This window comes from Varroa jacobsoni, unplaced genomic scaffold (genome assembly GCF_002532875.2).
Source record: "Varroa jacobsoni isolate VJ856 unplaced genomic scaffold, vjacob_1.0 scaffold_1320, whole genome shotgun sequence".
In the NCBI taxonomy this organism is placed as follows: Eukaryota; Metazoa; Arthropoda; class Arachnida; order Mesostigmata; family Varroidae; genus Varroa; species Varroa jacobsoni.
In genome coordinates, this window is record NW_019214222.1 from 282,965 (window position 1) to 305,314 (window position 22,350).

At 42.9% G+C, this 22,350-nt stretch overlaps 2 protein-coding genes across 11 annotated transcripts in view; one reads left to right on the forward strand and one right to left on the reverse strand.

Annotated features, from left to right (window-relative positions):
- Positions 1-15,137, reverse strand: Ars2 (arsenic resistance protein 2). Of its 7 annotated transcripts, XM_022847954.2 has the most exons (9): positions 14,715-15,066; positions 6,696-6,812; positions 5,899-6,201; positions 4,307-4,570; positions 3,445-4,075; positions 2,441-3,190; positions 1,544-1,899; positions 1,004-1,114; positions 1-690 (listed from the first exon to the last, which is right to left on the reverse strand). In XM_022847954.2, exons 1-8 carry the CDS (start codon positions 14,810-14,812, stop codon positions 1,042-1,044), a joined length of 2,592 nt encoding a protein of 863 aa, XP_022703689.1. In that variant the 5' UTR covers positions 14,813-15,066; the 3' UTR covers positions 1-690; positions 1,004-1,041. The 7 variants fall into 7 exon arrangements, with proteins under 7 accessions (XP_022703689.1, XP_022703688.1, XP_022703690.1 ...); XM_022847953.2 differs by having other exon boundaries at positions 1-1,114; positions 14,715-15,065; XM_022847955.2 differs by lacking the exon at positions 1,004-1,114 and having other exon boundaries at positions 14,715-15,059.
- Positions 8,002-22,350, forward strand: part of Atx-1 (Ataxin 1) — a 20,332-nt gene continuing 5,983 nt past the window's right edge. Inside the window, exons 1-3 of one of the 4 annotated variants that reach the window (XM_022847965.2) lie at positions 8,002-8,622; positions 13,028-13,199; positions 19,892-20,156. In XM_022847965.2, the coding sequence (XP_022703700.1) occupies positions 19,907-20,156 (250 nt within the window). In that variant the 5' untranslated portion in view covers positions 8,002-8,622; positions 13,028-13,199; positions 19,892-19,906. Of the gene's footprint in view, positions 8,623-9,015; positions 10,839-13,027; positions 13,200-19,891; positions 20,157-22,350 lie in introns of those variants that run through there. The other 3 variants (XM_022847960.2, XM_022847963.2, XM_022847964.2) reach the window with 3 other exon arrangements.

Here is a 22,350-nt window from a genome sequence, read left to right on the forward strand (position 1 = left end):
TTTTATGGAGTCATTTTATCCGAAGTTTAATTCATCTTTTATTCGGAACTGTTATCTATCGCATCTTATGTGTGTAACGCCACGCGGATGCATTTATAGATAGTTATCGACTGTAGCTCTTTTTGAACTCTATTATTACTATTGCTAAAACAATATAGTAATCATGTGTACATTCGCTTCAGTGTACGTTCATAAGCTCGATCATCTTACTCACAAAAGACATTTTACAGCGTCTGTAAATAGATCGTTCCTACGAAACTCCGTCCTTTGGCAAAATGTTCATGTTTCATTCCGTCCCACCCTATCCCATAGTATAAAGCATCACAGAAGCTATGCTCTTTGTCTATTCATGTTCAATAACATCGAATACAAAACAAAATGAACTAGAATACACAGCGGTTGTTGCATTTTTATTGACAATCGCAAAAGCTATTACTCTTTTCATTTGCCTTTTCAATTATGTACGATATTTTTATTAATTAATTTATTTACTTATTATTAATAATGTATGTATCGTCTTTATGGAAACTTCTCTGCCAAGTTATACAATCTCGTTCCTGCAGTAGATTTCCGAACGGAACTTCCGTCCGCAGACGTTTTATGTTTCTCCCGCTTTGTTCGTCTTCTAGTTACAGTCAATAATCCTCGGGGGCATCCCAATCCGTATATGGTCTCCTACCCGGAAAGCCCCTGGAACCAAAGGATCAATCAAGTCGGAACGAGTGTCACTTTTGTACGTGTCTTTCTTTCTACTACCCATCAGTTCTTCCAGGTAGCTAACGATATCGGCGACGCGTTGACAACGACACATCGATTACTAAATATGTCTCTCTTTTCAAGCTGACACGTTCAGTACATAAGCCTAGGCACGCTAAACTAGCCATCACTCAACCACGTTTTAGGGTAGGGCACCTCTGACCGTTTGTTTTGATTTTCCTCGATAAATTTTCGACGGCTAATTGCATACATAGCGTCGTATATTGCATTGAGATTATTCTCGTGCCTTTGTTCGTGTCTCTTTCTTTGTCTGTCTATGTCTCTCTAGAACATGTCAAAATCAGGGGTCGTGTCGAGGTCGTGGTATCCTACAACAGGCCGGGGGTCCCGAATACCCCTGAAATGCAACAACAACACACACAACCATACTGAGTTGGTGATCTGCTGCCAGCAAATTATTTTTTCCTTCAGAAACCAACTCCTACAAACATCAATGAGTAAGTGAGCGTACTACCAGAGCCTTTAAACATAACAAACACGAATCAGTTATTAGCGGCATAGTTGGCGTTATGCATTCAGAAGTTTCCAGCAGCCCATCAAAAACCGTTCAGCGAAAACCTCACCCCGGCCTGTTGTACAATACCATGCTAGCACTGATACAAACGACTTTTTACAGTAGTTTTGGCAACAGTTAAGAAAATCATCGCCAAAGACAGCGGCTCCGACACATTCATTCTACACACAGGCGTACTTCACTTTACCAGTTCTCCAAATTACATTAAGAAAGCAACAGTATCAACCAATAACACATTCAATCATAACTCACCTAGGACCACCGGAGAAGGGAGGCCCTCCACGTTTGTTACCGTAACGTGGTCCGCCGTAAGGTCCATGATCTAAGGGGGGTCCGTAGCCTCTCATAGGGCCCCCATAGCCAGCATGAGGCGGACCGTAAGCTGCTGGGCCGCGGCCTGGTGGGTAAGCTGCATAAGGTGCTCCGGGTGCTCCATAGTGTGCATACGGTGCAGCATTAGTAGGTACGCCTCCACCATTGCTGTCACCAGCCGGACCTCCTGCTCCAGTATGACTCCCATTACCTCCCGGGGGACGCGGCTTATTCGCCGGGTGCTCCGGTAGCATCGGTCGTTTCGGATCATTTACGTAATTATTATAATACATTGTCTGCAAAAAGTACATGAAAATATAAAGTTTAAAGAAAGCAGCACTCGCGTAAACATTATGTCACCTAAAGCAGGCTTCGCTTATAAACGATAGTATTTTTGACGCTTCGACAGCGCGCTGTTGTTGTCATGAGATCCATAGAGGACTTACACGAGTACTGCAATAGATACTTTATAATGCTGTATATATCTCAATAAAGAGATACAAAATATGTGACATACTACTGGCGAATGTTGAGGCTCGTTCGTCAATTAGCAAAGAGTTTGTTGACTACTGCACAGCTTTCAGTGCTAGCTCTGGTTGAGTTATCTTTGTGACTACTCGTTTAAAGAAGCGCCCTGTTGTTTACATTCACACCGATTTCTCCACCTGCCGCATCACACATAAGAAAGGCGAATGCTACTGCATTGCTTCTAGATAAAGCTACCATGATGTGCTTGAAGCTTGCCTCAGTAGTCTGATACAGAGACTAAAAATTAACTACGAGGTGATCTTGTACAGTAAGCAATTACGAAAGAATATAGCAAAGATAATAACTCACGTTCTTTTTAACTTCATCAAGTTTCTCAGCGTGCCTGTTGAGAATGTGTTTGTGTACAAATTCAGGCGCTTTGAATTTTTTGCCTGATAATGGGCATAGAAACTTCTCCTTAGCTAGCTCCACGCAATTTTCGCTCATGAACTTATCAACTTCATCTTGTTCGGTTTTCAGCCCGAGCTTCTTGGCCTCGTCGAGCGACAGGGGCCGAATAGGTTCCGAATAGGATGCAATCTTTTGCTCAAACTGGGCAATGTACTCTTCAATTTCTTTCGGTGTAACCTGTGAAGTAGGGATTGACCCTCGAGCGTGAATAATACCACAGCGATTTGGCATTTCATCCTCATTATGATATTCGCTGTGAGAATAATAATCGACCGAGTGAACGATGCGAAGATACCAAAGCAGGCGATCCAGGACGCGGGTCAATTCAGAATCCTTCTCCAGCAAAGAATCAGCATTTTCTCCTTTGACGTCGTCGCCGCCGGCTGCGCTCCCGCCAAGAAGCTCTTCTTCTTCAGCACTAGCCTCCTCGATAAGGTAGTCGGTGATGTTGCTCAGCAACGGGTTCTTCGATTCGGCAGCGCCCGGTTGTAGCCACAGACCACGCTGCGTGTCCAAATTCTGGATGATCTTAGCGGCTAACTTCATGTCCGACTTCATCACCGACTTGGCTGACACAATCCCGTTCACTGATCGCACACGGCGGGACAAATCGCGGTTTAGAATTGCTCCCAACTCGGTGTCACGAAGCTGCAATTGTCAAACATTCATTTAGTTTGAATATGACAACAAATTAGAAGATTATTTGACAAATGAGAACGTGAACAGTTCATACTAAACGAGGTCATATTGTGCGGAAATATAATGATTCGTTCAAAATTATGTTGCACTTTTGCCCTAAAGATGTTTCCATAAGGTTCCACCATCGAACGACCCAACCTAATTTTAGTCTTACGTACACCCGTGCCTAAAAACGTTAGTTATAACGAAGGAAATACACTAACCCGGATATTGTTCAGCTTCCAGCAGATCTCCTTTGTGTTAACATGACGTTCGAAAGTGATCCAACCACGACGGTGAAACTTCCGTTCAGGTTGAGGATCAGCCAATGCAACCCGAAGGAAGCCAGGATAGTTTCTACACATTGCTTCTACCTCCTGTTTCGTGATTGCGGCAGATAACGTACGCAAAAAAATTGACGAAGTTCGATGCAGATGGCGAGGTCGAGCAACACCAGGCTGTTGTTCAGTCTTAGGCGCAGCTTCTGTACCGCCCTCACAGACGGCATCAGCGTTTCTCGCACCGGCATTTTCGGTAATGTCCGCTTTCTGTGCCCTTTCTGATCCTGTTTTCTCTTCGTCCTCTTCGCCACTTTCAAGATCGGCTTTACTAGGCTCTTTACCACTGTTACCGTCCTGTTTATCCTCTGTCGCATCACCCTCGACGCTGTCTTCATTGTCTTTCGAAATCTCATCGTCGCCTTCCTCTTTCTTTGCGTCATCGGCCTCATTTTCACTTAAGCCCGAATCGTCATCCCCTTTCTCCTTCGCCTTTGCTTCTTCGCCTTCCTTTTTCGAGTCGTTTGTTGATGTGGCGCGTTTCTTGTCTTTGTCATTGCCCGCTTTCTCCGTGTCCCTATTCCACGAGGAATGCAAAGAAGCAATTAAATATGTAATATTATATATATATATATATATATATATATATAAAACGACATATCCCTCTCGAAAAATGTTTTGCATACAAGCAGGGCTTGGCATACATCTGTTTCTCAACAAAACTTGCAAAAATCAACGTAAGAAGAGGAACGACCTTAAGAAATGAAAAAATATAATGTGTCATCCGATTTCATAACGCTGAATTCACCTGGCAGGCTCGAGGATATGTGGCTTCGTCTCGGGCTCTGGTTCGTCGAGCGCCTTGAGGTCATCTTCGTTGCCCCCTTCAAGAAATATGGCTACCGTGTCCATAATGCGAATAATGTCATCGTTCTTCTCCACATCCAGTTCGACCTTGTCCAGGAGGCCCATGTCACTAACCTTCTGGTATACCTCCAAGCGCTTCTCGATGTTGGCCTGCATTTGCTCTTTCCGTTTGTGGCATTCGTCTGGATGATACTTCAACCGGAACCTTCGTAGCGCCAAATATGACAGTAGCAAGCAGTAACCAATGAGACAAAAGACCCAGGACACACACACATACACACACACGCACTCGGATATCGTTAAGTTAGACAAATCAAGGCAGCTATAAAACCATACACCCCACAGTGCCACATGTGAAGAAGCGACGTCCAAACATATCGCACACCGTGCTGCCATTTCTTCTAGCGAGAAAAATGTCCGATGTAGTATTCTAATACACTGCCTCGATATTTTCTCGATTTATAACGGAAACAATAATGACACGTCTACGCAAAAGCTCTTTGTTGTCGATTAACAGAATGCTAAGCACACAGGGAGTGTTTTCTTTTCTCTGTATTGGGTGATATCATCAAACAACATTCATTCTAACGTCTTGATGTCTGCTTTCTGCGTCTTCGTGGGATATTTCTCTGCTGTTGGTTTTGCTCTTACCCATTTGAGTTTCGGTGTCTCGAAAACAACCGTCAGTTCTCACAACTAACGATCACATTTGGTCGCATTTTGTGTTTATCTAGAGCCTACACACGGCAAGCAGAAGGCTTCCGTAAGAAAATCAGCTAGGGTAGTGCCTTGCGCGCACCCCCGTCCCTATACACAAAAGTAGGCGCACGAGTCGCTTGTGGTGGCTGAACCAAAATCCTGCCACCGATCCACCAGAAATCGCGTCACAATCGAACCACTGACGTGGTGCTCCCCAGGCATCTCGCGACCCGCCTGGCTCCTGCCTGAAAATGCCGAGTTAGATCATAGACCGTACGGTCCGACGCCCGTTGAATGGTAACCACTAATCCATTGTATATCTAGGGGCACTATAGGTGCAATGTTACGAAGACGAGTCATACTCGTAACAAGGATAAAAAAGATATTCCCATATCGATCAACGATGGGGTCCGACAACAGTGGCATCCCATTAATGAAGGTAACCTACGATGAATGAGGGATCAATATGAGTTATATTTAATTAATGTGGTAGGGTCGGAACGTGGCTAACTGTATGCTGCAGGCTCTGAGTTCGACCCAACCATTTATACTCCAATTCTAGAACCTCACACGGTTAAGTAGCCACGATGAACCGGACTGATCAGAATATAAATCTAAGATCTTACAATTATGTGTATTTTTCTTCCCAATCAACTTACTGTATTAAAAAAAAAATCAAATGCTTGGACTTTGTCAGGAATATTTACACATGTCAAATTTTTAGTAAAGCAAATAAGGAGGCTGGATATTTATCCTTAGTTCCCATAGCGGTCTGTTCAGCAGTGTCCATTTTTGTCTGTAGGTGTCAATAATGAAAATATTCGTGGGACCCACCATTCCTCGTCCTTGTGAGCCTTGAAGAACTCCTCGAGTTGCTGTCGTTTAAAGTCGGTCTTATAATCAGCATACTTCTTAACAGCGTCTTGATCGTCGATACAGTCATCCTGGTTGGCAAGGAACTGCTTAAAGGTCAGCATCGCCGGCTGACTAACTCCCGCGGTATTTGCACTAGGTTCTGACTCGTATCGCGATCGCTTAACTGGTGGCGAAATGTCCCTGCCACCACCGCGTAGTGGACTGTACGCACGCCGTCGATCGTAGTCACGCCCATAGTCGCGACCACGAGAGTAGTTATCTCTAAAACAAAAGTAAAGCCGTTGTGACCACACCGTATTTAGTTCAAGACACGATTTATGTACAGCGACCGACTTTCGTGACTGGACGTAAATATAACGTAAATGGATAAACAAAATAGAATCCTTCGCTCAATTGCAACTTGCTAGCCAAACGAACCATGACTAGACTCTGAGATAAAACCTTCTCTAGTCATGTCAGAATACAATTCATTATGAAAAATTTACACCAACAATTCAACACGCAACTTCATGATTTACGTAGAATTCACGCGAGATCGACTAATTAATATTATTATGTATTATTATGTCTCAATATTAACTCCTTATTTGAAATATTCTATACACTAAATACTTTATATTATATTAGTATTACATAAATATATTGAGTGCATAATGCTGCATAAAATGAATAATGTGAAATAATATAACGAAAAATAATATAAAGAATAAAACAGTACAAGGTTATCTAATTACATAAACTTCTAGTATTATTACCGTTCGTAGTCTCGACGATCACGGTAGTCATTCCGCTCTCTTGCGAATTTGTCCCGCCGGCGTCTGTCGAAGTCATCATCGCTGTCGGCCATCGTAGCACCGCTTCTGTCGTTGCTTCTATTGAAAAGAGTGTCACGCAAAGATAATTAGAATACAGTATTAAACTAGAACTTATTTCCAGTGGCAAGAAAGTAAACACATGCTTTTTATGGCAACGTATTTCGAGTTGCGTTTCACTGAAAGCAGTGAAAATTTCACATGTGATACTAGACTGCAAACGCTCTTAGTCATGTCCACTTCAAGGGTAGTCAATCGGTCTAGAAAGAGCTTAAATGGCACACCAATTTGAGATCGAACTTGAACCTAACTCGAGTGGCCCTAATGAAAAAGAGACACTGACAGCTTTCAGGAAAATTCCCTCTACCCTATTGCTATGTACACGGCCTAGCCTGGCATTGAATGCAATAATCATAAGGTACACAGGCTCATTTGCTATTTGAATCAAATCTCAGCTGTAAAATGAGTGTATCTGAAAACAGTCTGCGATCGCTTTCCAATTTACAATAAACAACACATCGATTGACAAGAAGACAACAAAAATAGCGCCGTTCTTCTGCATTATATTAACAAACGCATTTAGCGGCAGATCCGGATTGAACATAGTTTTAACAAAAATCACGGAAGAACAAGAACGCTAAAGTCGAAAACATGTATATCAACCTAATACTAGCAGTTATAATTTTATCTCGTGGTATTTCTGTAGCTTACATGATCGTGTGCCCAGCCTCTGTTACGCAACTTCTATACACATTTGAGCATTAGGGTAATTGAGTCAATCGTATGTTTTGACTTTTATAAAAATAGAAATCTGCGTTCGACAGGATAGGACAGAAGCAAGCCTCACTATTTCGTTTTAGGTTAATTAAGACGATCTGGAACTCCAGGTAAGGCCTTGAAGAAGGGCATTCATTTTCCGAGCTATTGACGCACAGTCATAATTGATCCGCAAATATACGTGTCGGTAGCAGTATTTGCTGTCGGTTCATTCGTTCGAGTTCTTATGGATGAAATCGATTGCTTATACGATAGCGATGCTCACCTAATCGGTTTGCGGCAATATAATCAGCACAAGTCTCGTAGCGAGCACAGAATCTTTGTTATTTTTATTCGAGCTATAACTTCGACGTCGCCGGCGTTTCTTAATGCTGCCAAGTGTAAATGAATATCGCTCCGCAACTAATGTTTTACAGAGACGCCATATTGATTTAGCTCAACACGAATACTCTAGACGAAAAAACTGCCCTTTTTATAGTCTAGCAGGTCAATTTATTTAATTTAAAACAACATTTTCCACAAAGAATAAAGTTTAACTGGTTGTGTTAATATCATTTGATGACTTACTTTGCCTGCAAAACAAAAGATGGAATCCAGGGATTGCATTAACTCATTAGCAGAAAATATTTTAAAAATTGGCGGGCTCTAAACGAACGGATGCGCTCGTAAACTAGATCCTGTAAACTGCGATCAATTAGATCATTCAGCTATAGAAAATAGACAGTAACTTATAGGCGCACATTGGGAACACTGGGATGAGCTTCTAGTCTCCTGTTGGTTGACACACTGTATCAAAAAATGCGAGGCAGAAAACCATGTAGTAGACACCATATAAATCTATGAAGCAGCAAATAGGCTCTTCGATTGAAATACTTCTCTCTGTTTGTTTAATCCTATCAAACGGCTCCATCTTTTACTCCTTTCTCTCGCCGCCGTAACAGAAGTACGACGCGACGGTGGCTGTTGGCTGAGCAGCCGTTTCAGGCAAACTTCCTATTTTTCTAACACGCTTGCCATAACATGTTACTGTTATTTTGCCATATTTACTATATGTCACGACCAAGTGTCATCCGATCAGCGCTGATCAATCAAGGTACTCGTGAACATTGCCTATCCGGTTGCTTGAGATTATATCGCATCATCGTAGATCGTTAGCTAAGATACTCTATTTTTAAACTGATTAGATGAATTTCTACAAATGAAATTTCATACATGTTCCTAGATGTGCAATAGGCACAACAGGTTTGAGCATGTGCAGTGTATTTACCTGTACTGGTCAATGCGGTGTGGCGTACCTGAACAAGACAAAACAATGACAAGGAAGGAAGCTTTGCCGTTCGAGAATATATGTTTGATGTCATTCTAATCGGTCCCAGAGATGTTTAGCTCCTGTGGTGTTGCTTTTGTCTGCCCTTCCCTGTTCCATTTACGCCCTCTTCTACGTGAGATCACTAGTTTCCTGCCCCATTTCCGGGCGTTCGTGCGCGTTCCGGGGCTACCAACCTGAAGCAGTATCTCTACAGGCTAGGCTGGTGAGTGAAGCTGGTTAGGGCTTCTAACGTAACTTGTGCTCGTTCGACTCGCCGGCGCTCAAGTAGCGTAGCGTGTTACGTCGTCGTCGTCGTCGTCGTCTTCTTGGCGCTCGGTCTATTGCTTTGTCTCTCCCTTTCTGTTATTCGGGTGCTCGCTTGATTGCTCGCTGTGACTCTCTGCGGGCCGCTCCTTCTTTTAACCGCTCACGTCTTAAAGTGGCTGTAGCAGCGGTGCTGCTGCTGCTGCTGTCTTCGTCGTCACCATCGTCTTTTCGCTGAATGAGAATGGTAGTGTTCGTTGGTGGATCAGTGTGGAGGGCAACTTGTTGCTATTTGCTGTTGGGCTCTCTCTCCTCTGCTCGCAATGCGGCTAACAGCGACCCAATGTGTTATGCTACCTATAGCTATGGTACGCCGCTAACCCGTGCATTCAAAGTGCTATCATAGCTGTTATATCGTGCGTGCTGCGTGATCTGCTGCTCAAGGTGCTGCTGCTGCTGCTGTTGTTGTTGTTGTTGTTGTTGTTGTTATTATTATTACTGCTGTTGCTGTTGGCACTGTCGCTTCGTAAGTTTCAAATCGTTAGAGTAATAGTTGCGGGGCAAATCTTACTAGTGTGTTAGCAATTATGCTGTTCTGGTTGGTGTTGTCACAGCATCAGCAGCAGTTACTGCTGCTGCTACTGTCGTTTCGATGTGTTGGCAAGCAGCTGCAATGAAAACAGATGCGGCGCTAAAGAATGATACTCAAGCTCATGTACGCTGTCGGCGTTACGGCAGCTGGTGTTTTGTAAACTGTAATCGTTTTTGCCGTTTGGATCACCGTTGTTGTCGCTGCAAAACGCAGAGCTCCGCTGTTCGAGCTGCTGCCACTGCTGAGTGGTGCTCGTGTTGGCTAGAAAAACAGCAGCGACATCGCTAGCAGCCGCTACCGGGGGAGCGGCCGCAGTAAGTACGGAGGGAAAAGCAAGGGCAAAAACAGAAACAACACTGACTAGTCCGCCGTCGGCGCCGCGCCGCCGCCGCCGCTACTGCTGCTGCTGCTGCTGTTGTCGGGCCGATCACCGTTGCAGTGGCTATCACATAAACAAACTTTCAACCTCCACAACAACTTTCTGACTAAAAATAACATCAACTAGAACAACAACGACGATGACAATAGCAACAACTAGAACAACAAAAACAATAATATCAACAACGACAATGACGACGGCCTCAGCCATATAACGAGCAAGCGGGACAGTGCGATTGCCACGCAACGCAGCGAACGTCATCGTCAGCGAAAGGCATTGCTGCCACACATCGCACTAAAAAAACAAAACGAACCACAAAAGAAATTATCGCAGTGAGTGTTGTTATTTTTTTTTTACTTATTAAAGTGCCGGTCGTTGGTTGTTTGAATTGGTTCGTTCGTCAGTGCTTTTAGCGGATAAGTTTATTTGTGTCGATTGTGTGTACCTATCATCTTGTTTGACTATCGCACTATCGTCAGTTGCGAGTATTATTCGCGAAGCGAAAAAAGCAGCAAAAGAGTGTGACCAATGCGAGGAAGGAAAGGGGCAGTAAATACTGAACGCTTTGGCAAAAAAGAGCCGTTGCATGAAATTAAAAAGCAGTGATAGTGTCAATTACCATTGTTCGGAAGTTCGCCCGCGGCACCCGGCTCCCATGCGGTGGTAACATCGACACAACGAGTGTAGAAATCAACAAGATGTAAAGTAGATTAGCGAGCACCCGAGAGCGCATCGTTGATTTCATCGATGGAAGACAATAGTAGAGTATGTACCATTAAAGGATGAAGCAGTTGCTGTAGGTAATGGTATTGTAGTTGTTTCGCATATTGTTTTGCGAAAAGATACAAAAGATGGCGTTAAGCGCATCTGCAACAATAATGAGAAATTATAGCGCGGTCGTGACGGCGTCTGTAGCTCATACTTGATGTACGCTAGCATTGTTGTTCTAACTGCTGCTGGCGTATACAAAAAGCGTACATCATTGTATAACTATCAGCTCTCACGGCGCTACAAGGGCCCGTAATAGCAGCACCAGCACCCTGGTCATCACCGTTTGATGTCATCGTCATGGTACTACTCAGCAGCAGTAGCTTAGGCAAATATGATCTGTTAAAATATGAAAGAGTAAACACTCTACTGGATCGAAGTAAGTCCCTCTACAAGTCTTACGAGTGAAATTCCATAAACATATCCTCCATAACTCTAACTAAAATCAAGAGACTAAATAAACAAGCAAGTTGCCTTTTTATCATCGAAGTGCCCGTTATTTTTAGAGAGAATAATCTCAAAACAGTTTAGCCATAAGGGACGCGAAAAGTTACTAGCCACCACGGTGTTTATCTTTTTGTCGTGGCTACTCGCTGAGGTGATGGTTGTTGCTATTGCTGAAGACCCGTACAGTTCATATGTATCTTATGCAGAGAAGAATTGCACACCGTTTATGTACAGCTGCACATAACATTGTTGCAGCAAGCTGTAAGAGACTCGTATATATCTTGTTTAGGATTCATGGCGCTGCGCAAGCTAGGCCAGCCAAACGCCATCGCAATTGAATGACCGGCCAACACAGCATGCGTATAAGCAACATCAAAAACTACCCGATGTCGCATTGACCGACCGTAAACAAAAACTTAAACGGCCTGTGCATACGCTGCAAGGCTTATCATTTGTCCTTGTAAGAACCTGATTCCAAGCTGCGGTGCCGCTGGGGCCGTGGCTATAGTTTGTTTCGTTGTGGAGCTTAGATACTGCCTAGAAGGCACTATTAGCAGCAGCACCAGCAGTAATCGTCACCATTATACTCCGCGTGCTGTAGTAGTACTTTTCTGTCTATGCTCATTTATGGTCGCCGTGGTCTTGGTAGAGCCGCATCCTCCAACTGGTAGAAGAAACGAGCTCCATCATCGCTGATGTTGGTGTTTTGCTGTTGTCGTGATAGAACACCGCGTGCGTTTGGTACCCCGAAAGAGGCGCCCTTCACCGCTATCGTCACCGTAGCAACCGCCGACTGTCGAATCTCCTCCTTACTTTTTTCTCCTTAGAATAATGTCTCTACCTCCTTTCCTTCTTCGAATTTTTATTTTCCTTCTTCATCGGTGCCCTTCGAGGGGGAACGGCGGCGGCGGCGGCGGCGGTGGCGGGGGGGGGGAGGGGAGGGGAGGGGGGGGGGTGGCGAAGCGGCGGCAGGTGCCACAGTCAATACCAGCAACGCCGCAGGCAGGGATCAGAGAGCAAGCAGAGAACAAGCACAAAAGGATGGCGAAGTAGTACATTTGCCGTCTTTACTTTCTCTCCCTTTGCCTGATCGTTTTCGATCGACGCTATTCAACAACAACACAAAAAAAAGCGAATGAGCAGAATGAGAAAAGAAAGGGAAGCCGTTGTTTTTACTGTCCTGCCGTTCGCGCTGTTGTTCCCTACCGTACGGTTGTTCGGTTCATTATTTATTATAAGGCGCTAAGCTAACATCTATAGGTTGTGGGTCACATCTCTAAAATACGTTGTCGCTCATTAACTCATTGAGCGTAAACCTCGGCACTCCGCTTCGCTCGCAAAGGAACAAACGAACAGTACGGCGGGTATCCCAGAAAGAAGGCCACCGTTCCATGTTAACAACCTTTACCGTTTGCCTGAGTACAATCACGAACGTATCGCCCCCTGTCGGTCTGTCAGTTGGTCAGTCTGTTTTCCTGGATGTGTATGTGAGGGGGAAGGGGGGGATCTGTATATAGCTGTGCTAATAAACAATCAGGCCGGGTCAGACGGCCAGGCTATAGTGTGGAACAGTGTTACAGTATTTTGTCGTTGCAGGGGAAGATTCAGTATCCCAGTAACATATTTGCAATGTCTTAGATATTGTATGTAACTAGATTATTTCGAATTAAATGTGCAACCAGCTTGTGCCAATATACATTGTTCTTGTGTTGTGTTTACCTATGTGTGCGTGTGTACAGACATCAAGCGTAGGAAGTGTCAAGCAGGTACTGGGCGTAGATTAGCGGACGACTAAACGAAGTAGCAAGAGAACGAATACGGAAGAAATCATCTGTGGTTTGACGTAATCATGCTGTAAAAACGCCGAACGTGACAAACTACGGACTTTAGCGTTAGTAGCGCTCCGAACAGGTAAGAAAAAGAAGGAACAATAACTTAGTTTGGGCTTTGTATGTGGCAAACTAACGCCAGCCTTTAGGAAATAAATGTTATTAGATCGCCTACACGACTATGGTGTCATAGAGCATCGTAGATATTGAAATTAACGATTCCGTCGTCTGTCATTTTTCTTGTCCTGCAAATCAAAACTATCCCTTGGTCGAACTTGTCTTTTCTTCAACAGGTGATCATGCAGTTTTAAATCCTTTCACTGAAATACATTTTGGCTCGCTATCATGTATATACACACAGTAGCCATCGGTGCTATGCGAAGCCGCTCTAGCCGATGAGTGATTTCGAGGAATTCGTCCAAATCGACTTATTAACAAACGTTTGTCTACATACTCAGATATATATAGCGCGTTGTCGAGTTTGATCAGAGCATTCATAGGCAGAACTGAGCGTGAGTGGTGGGTACTCTGTCGAATATTTAATCTATTCTCAGTTAATCTGCTAATCTATTAATGCGAACTTCTAGCAAAATATGCATGTACGTACGCAAGACTTTTCTGTGGAACACTAGCAGGACACTGGTTTCCTTCAGTACGTAATCATGATGGTACAAAGGAATACATCAGTTTTTCTGCACTGAAGGACAGATAATCTTTTCGTCGATTCTTCTGACAAGCTGACATGACATATCGGCAATGTACAGTAAACTAGGAATGTCCAAAGTTAGTTGAGCTCACATCAAACATGCAAAATTTTCCATTTAAAAAATTTTTTCAGATGTGTAGCTATGTGGATCCTCTTAAACGTCTTGACTCTTCCGATGATTCGACACACTTAGAACATTTTCGGCACAAATCCTCCAAAAGCTGGCTCAAACATAGTAAATTAGGAAAATTTAGAAAGACCTAACCCTAGCTAGCCTAATACATCGTACCAAATTGTACTTTATAATAACATGTTTGTAAGAGGAACTGGTCACACATGATAGGGTGATGCATGACATTCATTGTTATTTTGCTTCCTATTTAGAAACAGTAGTCAGTTTTGTTTAAATTTACGTGAGCAATTCCGATCGAAAATTGTTCTCTCTCGGTAAAGCTGCTTTCACCTATCGAAACGTCTCGTTCCAGATAATATTGCTGGGCACAGGGGCGTCTTGTATTATCGAGATATTATTGAGATGGGCTGATGATACTTGAACGAAGCTAAGGTATAATGCGGAGTGTTCCAAAGCAGTATGTCTGGTCATATGCCTGTTGTAGCGTAAGTTTTGATCTGCAAACAACTTATCGAATTGAATAACTTAACGGTTCAACTAAAATTAGCAGATATTAATCGATTTTTTTTTTAATTTGCTATTGCCGCTGCTCATGAACTCTTCTTCTATGTTATGTGACACTTCTGTGGTAATCTTCTCAGACAGCGCTATCTAAAATGGTTAGATCTTGCAAATTCGTAACAACATAGTCGTTTTGGTAGAAATTTAGGAACGGCAACCAAAATGCAACATAGAAAAATGTAAGGTTGAGCACTTACAGGATTCCCATCCTTAACGAACGGTCGTTTCGGCTGGGTAAGTTCAGCCGTGTTCTGAAATAGTTACTTCTCCGGACAGACGCGTACCGTGTCACCATATCAACGCCATCATACGATTGCAACGTAAAGGAGGAAAAAGTACTCGCGTTGAGCCTGATGTTTGGTGGGAACTCTGTTCAATAAGAAGCACTATTTGAAGTTTAGTAACTTGGAGGTTAGCAAATGTCAGCTGAGCAGTACAATGGAACGGCGATTTGCAGTGCAGAGCCCGACCAGAGTTTCAGAGTTGCTGACACTTCACCAGCCGGAAGCTGGTGTACCTTTCGTAGCCACTTATTTTTGGTAACTAACTCCGAATGCCTCCCGCAACCAAATTGGTAACGTCGTTCAACGAATTGTGATCATCACATTCGAAACTGCTCGTCACGACCACAGAGATATTGCTCACGTTTGCGCGCAATGTGCTCGCTCATTGCAGAAACACGAGCACGTTCCCCTATCAGTTAGCCACCTACACCGAACTCGATCATGGCCTGACACACTGCGCATGTGTCTTAGTGCTAGCGTCGATGCGTTTAATACGTAATTTTCATCTGCGTGCCTTGAATCGTGGTTATGCAGATACAAATAATAATATATATATATATCTTCACTGTTGTTATTTACCATGCACGCTACTTGTCCAACAACACACGAAGTTCCATAGTGAGTTTCCGGAGCTTTGACGATCCCTATGACACGTTGAAATTTACTTACACAGACGTCATATATCGCACCAAGTAATCATAACAGTGTTCGAGAGAAAAAAGAAAAAGACAATCGCTGATGTCAAAGATGAGTTGAGAAAGCGTATATACATACAAGTATTGTTGCAAGATATACATGAAAAATGCTTAGTTGATAGCTAGGTACACGAAATAAATCCAGGCTGCGTCAGCAAGCATTCGTTCCTTAAGTTTGTTGAGTGACTGAGTGACCTCTTTAAAGGATATTATTAGTAGCTGGTATAGAGGCCTGACCCACACACACACATCGTTGCCTACATGGGCCAACACCGTAGATATTTTCAATCGACACTTTCTCTCGAGTCATTGAATTTTAATAAGCCAATTACACACATGTACACGATGGACGAAGCGGTTTTTCCTTCGATTTGTTTAGCTGTTATTTTCTCCTGGCCATACGAAAGCGTCAAGTAAATTTTGACACCCCCACATACGCTTTGCGAAAGTAACAACTGTATACTATCTGTATATCAATAGTACTTTTGCACTCAGCGAACCCGACTCCACCCTAGAAACATTTCGAATTAAGAAAAGGAAAAAAAAAGTGAAATATTGTAATACGAAATGAAAATAACTAATTATAACGTATGATTGTATAAAATTAGGTTAACAAGTTAGTGAATATGAAATATAGCAAGCACGATTTTTAAAAGAATACGTGTAGCCAAATCATATCTTTTTGGCTTTGCGTCTACAACATGCAACCGGTTAACAACATCATTCTCATATTGGCAAGTAAGACTGCAACGTCGCTTATCCATTTACAGACGTATTACCTGTTACCTGTGCAGACCGGATCCTAGGTGTATATCTTACGTTGCATGTAAGTGGTCTTGTATGGGCAGTTATAGAGATGGCTGGTAGTGGGTGGGCTGGGCGTAACGACTCGGTTCTGAGCTTTGTAACATCGTGCCTCGTGCGGCAGTAGACGTGTCGACTCGATATCGTGCATTAGCCGCAACCATTTTCGGCTAGGCTTAAGGCCTAGTTCTTCGCTGGAGACTGCGAGAAGAAAATCTTCTCTATGGGCAGGCTTTTTCGAAACATTTTCTACCATGCTAATAATGGCAAAACCAAACCTACCCTAACAGGGACATAGCACGGAGGCAAGTTAACTAGTACTCTGGTTAGCTCAGGCCTAGGCAGTAGTCTCCTCCGATATCTCCATGAACTTCTATTATTCAGTTGAAGATCACTGTGATAGTGGTAGGTTAACGTTGTTGACAGTCATTTACCCTATCTGTCAACCTGTCATCCTAAGCGGCATAATCGCCACTCCAGGACATCTACGAAATCCAGTCGCTTGGTGCGGCGGTGTTGTATTCGCTTGTCGGCAGCTGCACCGGCCATACAATTGACGTGGAAGACAGACGAGTTACATTGGGCAGATTGCACTATCACCAGTGCGATACCAGCTGAAGCAGAGCGACCGCCAGCTAACGAAGACCGGGGGTGGCTTGACCTTTCATCTAGGCAAGCCTCCCATTACTTCTAGTTGAGCTTTTACAAGGTGGGATTAACCGAAACGACATAACGGCATCAGCAGCAGCAACGCCATTCCTTCACTCCTGCTGTGTCAGTTATAACATCTACAGACTCGCAAAGGGAAGACAAGCTAGAGGCTCTGGCCACGGGCGGACTTGGAGTAGAATCGTCATTCCACCGAAAGGCATATCTTTCCGACCTAGGAAATGTGAATAGAAGAAACATATGCGGCAGGCAGAAACAGTAACAAACATTTAGGCAACAGCTATCTGGCGCCACAAAGGAAGTCTTGTCGCGCGATAGCATGGTACATGTTATCTCTGCAGTAATTATTAACACTGTTGGTATTGCTGTTATTCACTTCATTCGGCAACAACTCAGTATCCTTTCGTCCTTCCGAAGATCTCTAACGAGCGATCCCAGTACGCACTATGTATCATCTATTACGTATATATGCAATAGGCAAAATGCCATGGCGATGATATATCTCCATACACGCTAAGAAGGCTTTGCGCGCGAGGCAAAGCCTTTCTAGCATGCAAGGCGTTTAATCATTGCAGCCTCCTCAACCACATCACTGAATCCGTTGCGTTTTCTGTAAAGTGAGCAGATCCATATTGAATTATGCTGTATCCTACATGGTATCCTCGAAGGTCGTTTCTCATAGGTCAACAGGTGTAGACTTAGGAAAACCAGGCTCAGCTTCCACGTACGTTCTAAGTCGGAAGCATTTTAAGGTTCCAAAGACGATATATGCAATGTTACATTCGTGGACTTTGCTCAATGAACACGTAGTCGTTTCGACCGTCCTTAGGTGGTCAAGAGCTGCACGAAGGACAACTGTTACCTCACAGGCAGCAGCTACTTAAAAAATACCAGTGAGGTGGTAGATGCCTAATTAAATTAAGAGCCTTTATTGTCGCTTGAACGACCATTTCTATTTGTATAGTACTTTGGTAAAACTACGTACCTCTGTCGGAGACCGAACGAACTGGCTGGCAACTTTCAGTGTTGTCTTTGGTAACAATACGATTTTGCCAGACGGTCATTTTCTTGATGCTTTTATCACTCTCCTCTGCTGTCAGAGCTTTTAGAGGAAACGGTTTAGACACTTTTAGAGAAGATGCATTCAGAATGCGGGATGGGCAGCCTTATTAAAAAATTAAACATTAACATTTTCTTTTTTCCTCGAAATATTGGCGGTCTAGGGCGTTTTGTGAATGTATCGTTTTTTTGTTGGTGACGAGTGAACGTGATATGATACGAATATGCATCGTTTGAATAGAAATACATGTAATAAAATAAATACTTCTTCATTTTACGTTTTTTTTTTACATTTTTTTTTTACTGATAGGTACGTTTGTTAGACATCTGGCAATGTACTCGTATGACACTGTTAAATGATGGGTAATATTGGAAAGAGCAATGCTATTTGATTAACTTACACAGTTGATTAACGAGCTTTTAAAATCTATGATACAAACGGCCGCTTTTTTAGGCTAAGTCAAATATGTCTCGTGATTCCAGTGAGGATGAATATTTGGGCGCCTTTGTTTTCCATGCTATAACACGAGTTTTATGGACAAAATAAGCATTTACACTGTAACTTGCCCGACAAGCTAGTTCTTTCTGACACAAGACATTAAAAAACTTCCAACTGAGACATATGCTGGTACAATATGGTATATTTAATGAAAACAAAAACGTGCGTTCACTGGCGCAAAGAATATCACCGTCGGCCACACAACCAAAAAAACGAACGAATCATGTGCCTGTGTGTACGTATCTAGTTTTTCCGAAGTTTGCGTTCTCAACTTGTGGGGCAGCAGGCGTTCAAGACCCGTTATGCGTCGAAGGATTGAATTGCTGTTAGTAACACGCTTTTTGCCACGACGCTGACTAGTTAGAGTCCTGGGTTGGGTAGACATACAGAAAGTCATAGATACACCACTAAATGCGCGCCATCTTCGAATTGCCAGCTGAGGACAAACAAAACTGGGTCTACTGAAATAACAGTGCCACCACACGTTGTGACATATCGATGCAATTGGTCGTAGCTTTCTCTTCCAAGATGTTACTTGAATTAGTTATTACTACTCATTATGGTAAAACATAAGCCCAACTGTATATATAGATGCGTTGTTGTTTATCTATTGCAATCGTTGCGTGTTAAGGTATGAAAACGAGTATTCTTCGCAGCGCGGCTATTGTCAAAAGTCGGTATGAGGAAAAAACCGCATATGTTTATGCGAGTCAAAAGTTTGTTTCCTTTATTTGTGTTCATAACATATTATATATATATATTACATTGTACTCATATCATTTCAGATACACTTACATCTGTCGGAAGAGGGGGCGACCCTCTGTCTATTCTTTCCGTCCGACTCAGCCTATAATCGTGATATTGACATAATGGAGCTCATACATTTCTCGTATAATTGCGTGGCCGATTACTTTGGAAAACGCATTTAGTCTTCGTTAACATCTATAATGTTGTCTGATTTTTTCATATGCTAACTTATAGGACCCAACAGACTTTGTTATTTGTATATAGAGCTATACAGAGATGCAGCTGACGCACTCGAGGATGCTCAGTTCATAGACGCGTTTTTTCATTCATCTCCCTAACTTTATCTTCGTTATATCGTCCATTATTGCTGCGGACGGTTATATCCTAACATAACACGTTAAATTAACAATTTTCACTGTATTTAATTTTATATTACAGAAGCTTGTTCACATGCCTTGCTAGAATTATTTATGAATTGAGTATCTTAGCTACGTAAGTGCATTACGTTGCTGTCAGCTAAGGCATTCCACTCGCACGTAACTTCTTCATTCGAGAGTTTAGTTCTTAAAAATCCCAACCGCAGTTTTTCTTTCGATTGTACTCCCACAATATTTCAGCAGCAGCGGGGCCGTATGGCATCTGTATCGACTATAGGGCCGGCGGCGGGGCCTTCTTTGGTAGGAGGCACCAGTATGGAGGACTGTTCACCACCACGGGCTTCGCTAGGAGGGGAGCGGAGAGGTGGGGGTTCACCGTTGGCGCTCGTCTCGCCCCCTTCACCTGCGTCTGGGGTCTCTCAGGGATCGGTCTCAGCCGCCGCCGCAGCTGCAGCGGCCCACCCAAAAGTGACACACCAACAACAGCAACATCATGAGGCATTCGGTAAGAAGCTCAGTTCATAGACGCGTTTTTTCATTCATCTCCCTAATAAGTGATGACAGCCTTATTGTCACTAATGAAAGGTGTCTTTGGGAAGCCAATATAAACGCTCTGCTGCTCACAGAAACGTAGCTCGTTTTCTTGTGATTGGGATATGACTTGCGATCGATGTGACCTAACTAGAAGCGTCTGTAGTATTAGTGCGTACAGTCAAGCTACCTTTCTTGTGCTTATTCAAACTGTGGTCTAGCACAGGTTGCCGATTCAATCGTATAGAATCGGTTAGAAAATGATCGGTCCGCATATCAACTAATTGTCCACTGTATCTCTCCCAAGAATTATTTCTATTCGGAGTCAGTAGTACAAATAATCGTGGATCTTAGAAACTTATACCGAACAGTTTGGTATCAGTGAAAGTAAGACCGTTGTTCCGAATTATGCAGCGTAAAAAAGTACGCTTTATTTTAGACGACCGTATATCCACATAATAAGAATAGAATAATAGAATTAATAATAATAGAATTTGGACGCCTAGAACAGAGAACCTCTTTAAGGATAACATAACGATCAACATCGTCTGCTATTTTTGAAAATATACTCAGGGTTCCTGATAGCTTAAACGTTCTAGTAACGGTAAAATTGTTTCCAGTTTTAAGCTCTAGCACATAGGTAATAAGGACCGGTTACTCTTATGTGCACATGCGCACAGCAACTACTCTCACGATGTGCAGTGTCCTAAAGTAATAATTTATTAACAGTAAAGTTAATGAATGCTTCCAAATATCGGCGCGTATTGTAGACCGTCCTTTTTTCTGAGCACAATCCCAAAGAAGCTTTTGATAGCCGACAGCAGATGGTGACACCTGTTGTCTGCTATGACAACGGCGATTAGCTGGTAGGGTTGAAACGCTTTTTCCAAGATGTCGATCCTCGATATTTCCGTTACTCGGTTAACATGGTACAGACCGAAATACAGTATGAGTACGCTGCATGCATCAGCATACAACGAAGCTTGCTCCTTTGGGCTAAAATAGACGGAAAACATGTACAAGGGAAAAAATAGACGTGGATTGCGTTTCGGATTATAATTCGTGTTCGGATCACATAAGTACGCGTACCGTGAGTACTCTATGCTGGGCGTAGACAGCGCTTGTTTTTTGCAAAGTCGCAACGATACCGTAGCCACAAAATCGCTACTAGTTGTAGTGTTTGTATAAAAAGCAAAATATGACAATCGCTGGATTGCTGCTACAAGCGAGTGTGAATTGCAAGCGTGCTGATTGGTACGGGTTCGCTTTGCTACCTACGACCGCCATTGCGCTTCACAACTGATGTTATCATTGTTCGTATAGGGCCGGTCGGTCAAATCGAGCACTTAGGATCGGCTCTATCAATACCTATGAACGAAATCATCACGTTATAGTGCGAATGCAAAATGCCCCTTCGGAATAAAAAGGGAAAAGCTTACTTTTTTCAAAGCACACTATGAAGGTCGTAATCCGACATAGTATAGTCGAATTGACCTTATTTCAGTTCAGCGAACTGATATTTAGGCGAAACCGGACATCGATCAGGCCCCGCATATTACGAGGTCGACCTCAAGCGCCTGATTGCAGCTTGTAAAAAAACGATATTCAATTAGAGTGTTCAGACAAGCCCAATTCGACATCTGTAGAATTATTGCACTGATAACAGAATCGTTCCTTCTGTCACCCTGGTGATATTTAAACCAATACAATTGAAAGATGGTAAAAAAAAGTAGAGCATTTGGCTACAAAGGGAATTTCTGTAATTCTACTACAGACGTAAAAGGTACTACAAATTCGGCACCGTCTTAATTATTGAAACAAATGCATCCACGTTTTGGCCGGCTGTTATAGACAGATTCCAGGTGCCATATATAATATGTACGGGTTTCTAAATGCGGCTCAATTTCGTATAGAAGTGGTGATAAATTAGAAGAAAAACAGGGAAAATGACTGGTTATAACATGGTATTAACTCGTTGCGAATTTCCCCATAAATAACAAATAAGATATTACGCACCGGTTATAGTCAAATAGTTTCTTGTTACGCTTAGACTCTTTTGAAGTGATCTTTCAGATCGCATTCATATGTCTTTCGTACGCATAACAAGTTGATTTCCTCAACAGTAAATGTCAGAAAACGGTGATGTAGCTAGAAAAACAAGGCTGCTA

Excerpts from the sequence above, each read along its gene's own strand:
- Ars2 (XM_022847954.2), bottom strand. The coding sequence starts at position 14,812 with ATGGTGACACGGTACGCGTCTGTCCGGAGAAGTAACTATTTCAGAACA. Across the intron at positions 4,571-5,898 it reads GCTCACAAGGACGAGGAATG|GTTCCGGTTGAAGTATCATC; the intron begins GTGGGTCCCACG and ends GGCGCTACGAAG. Across the intron at positions 1,900-2,440 it reads TTGATGAAGTTAAAAAGAAC|ACAATGTATTATAATAATTA; the intron begins GTGAGTTATTAT and ends TACTTTTTGCAG.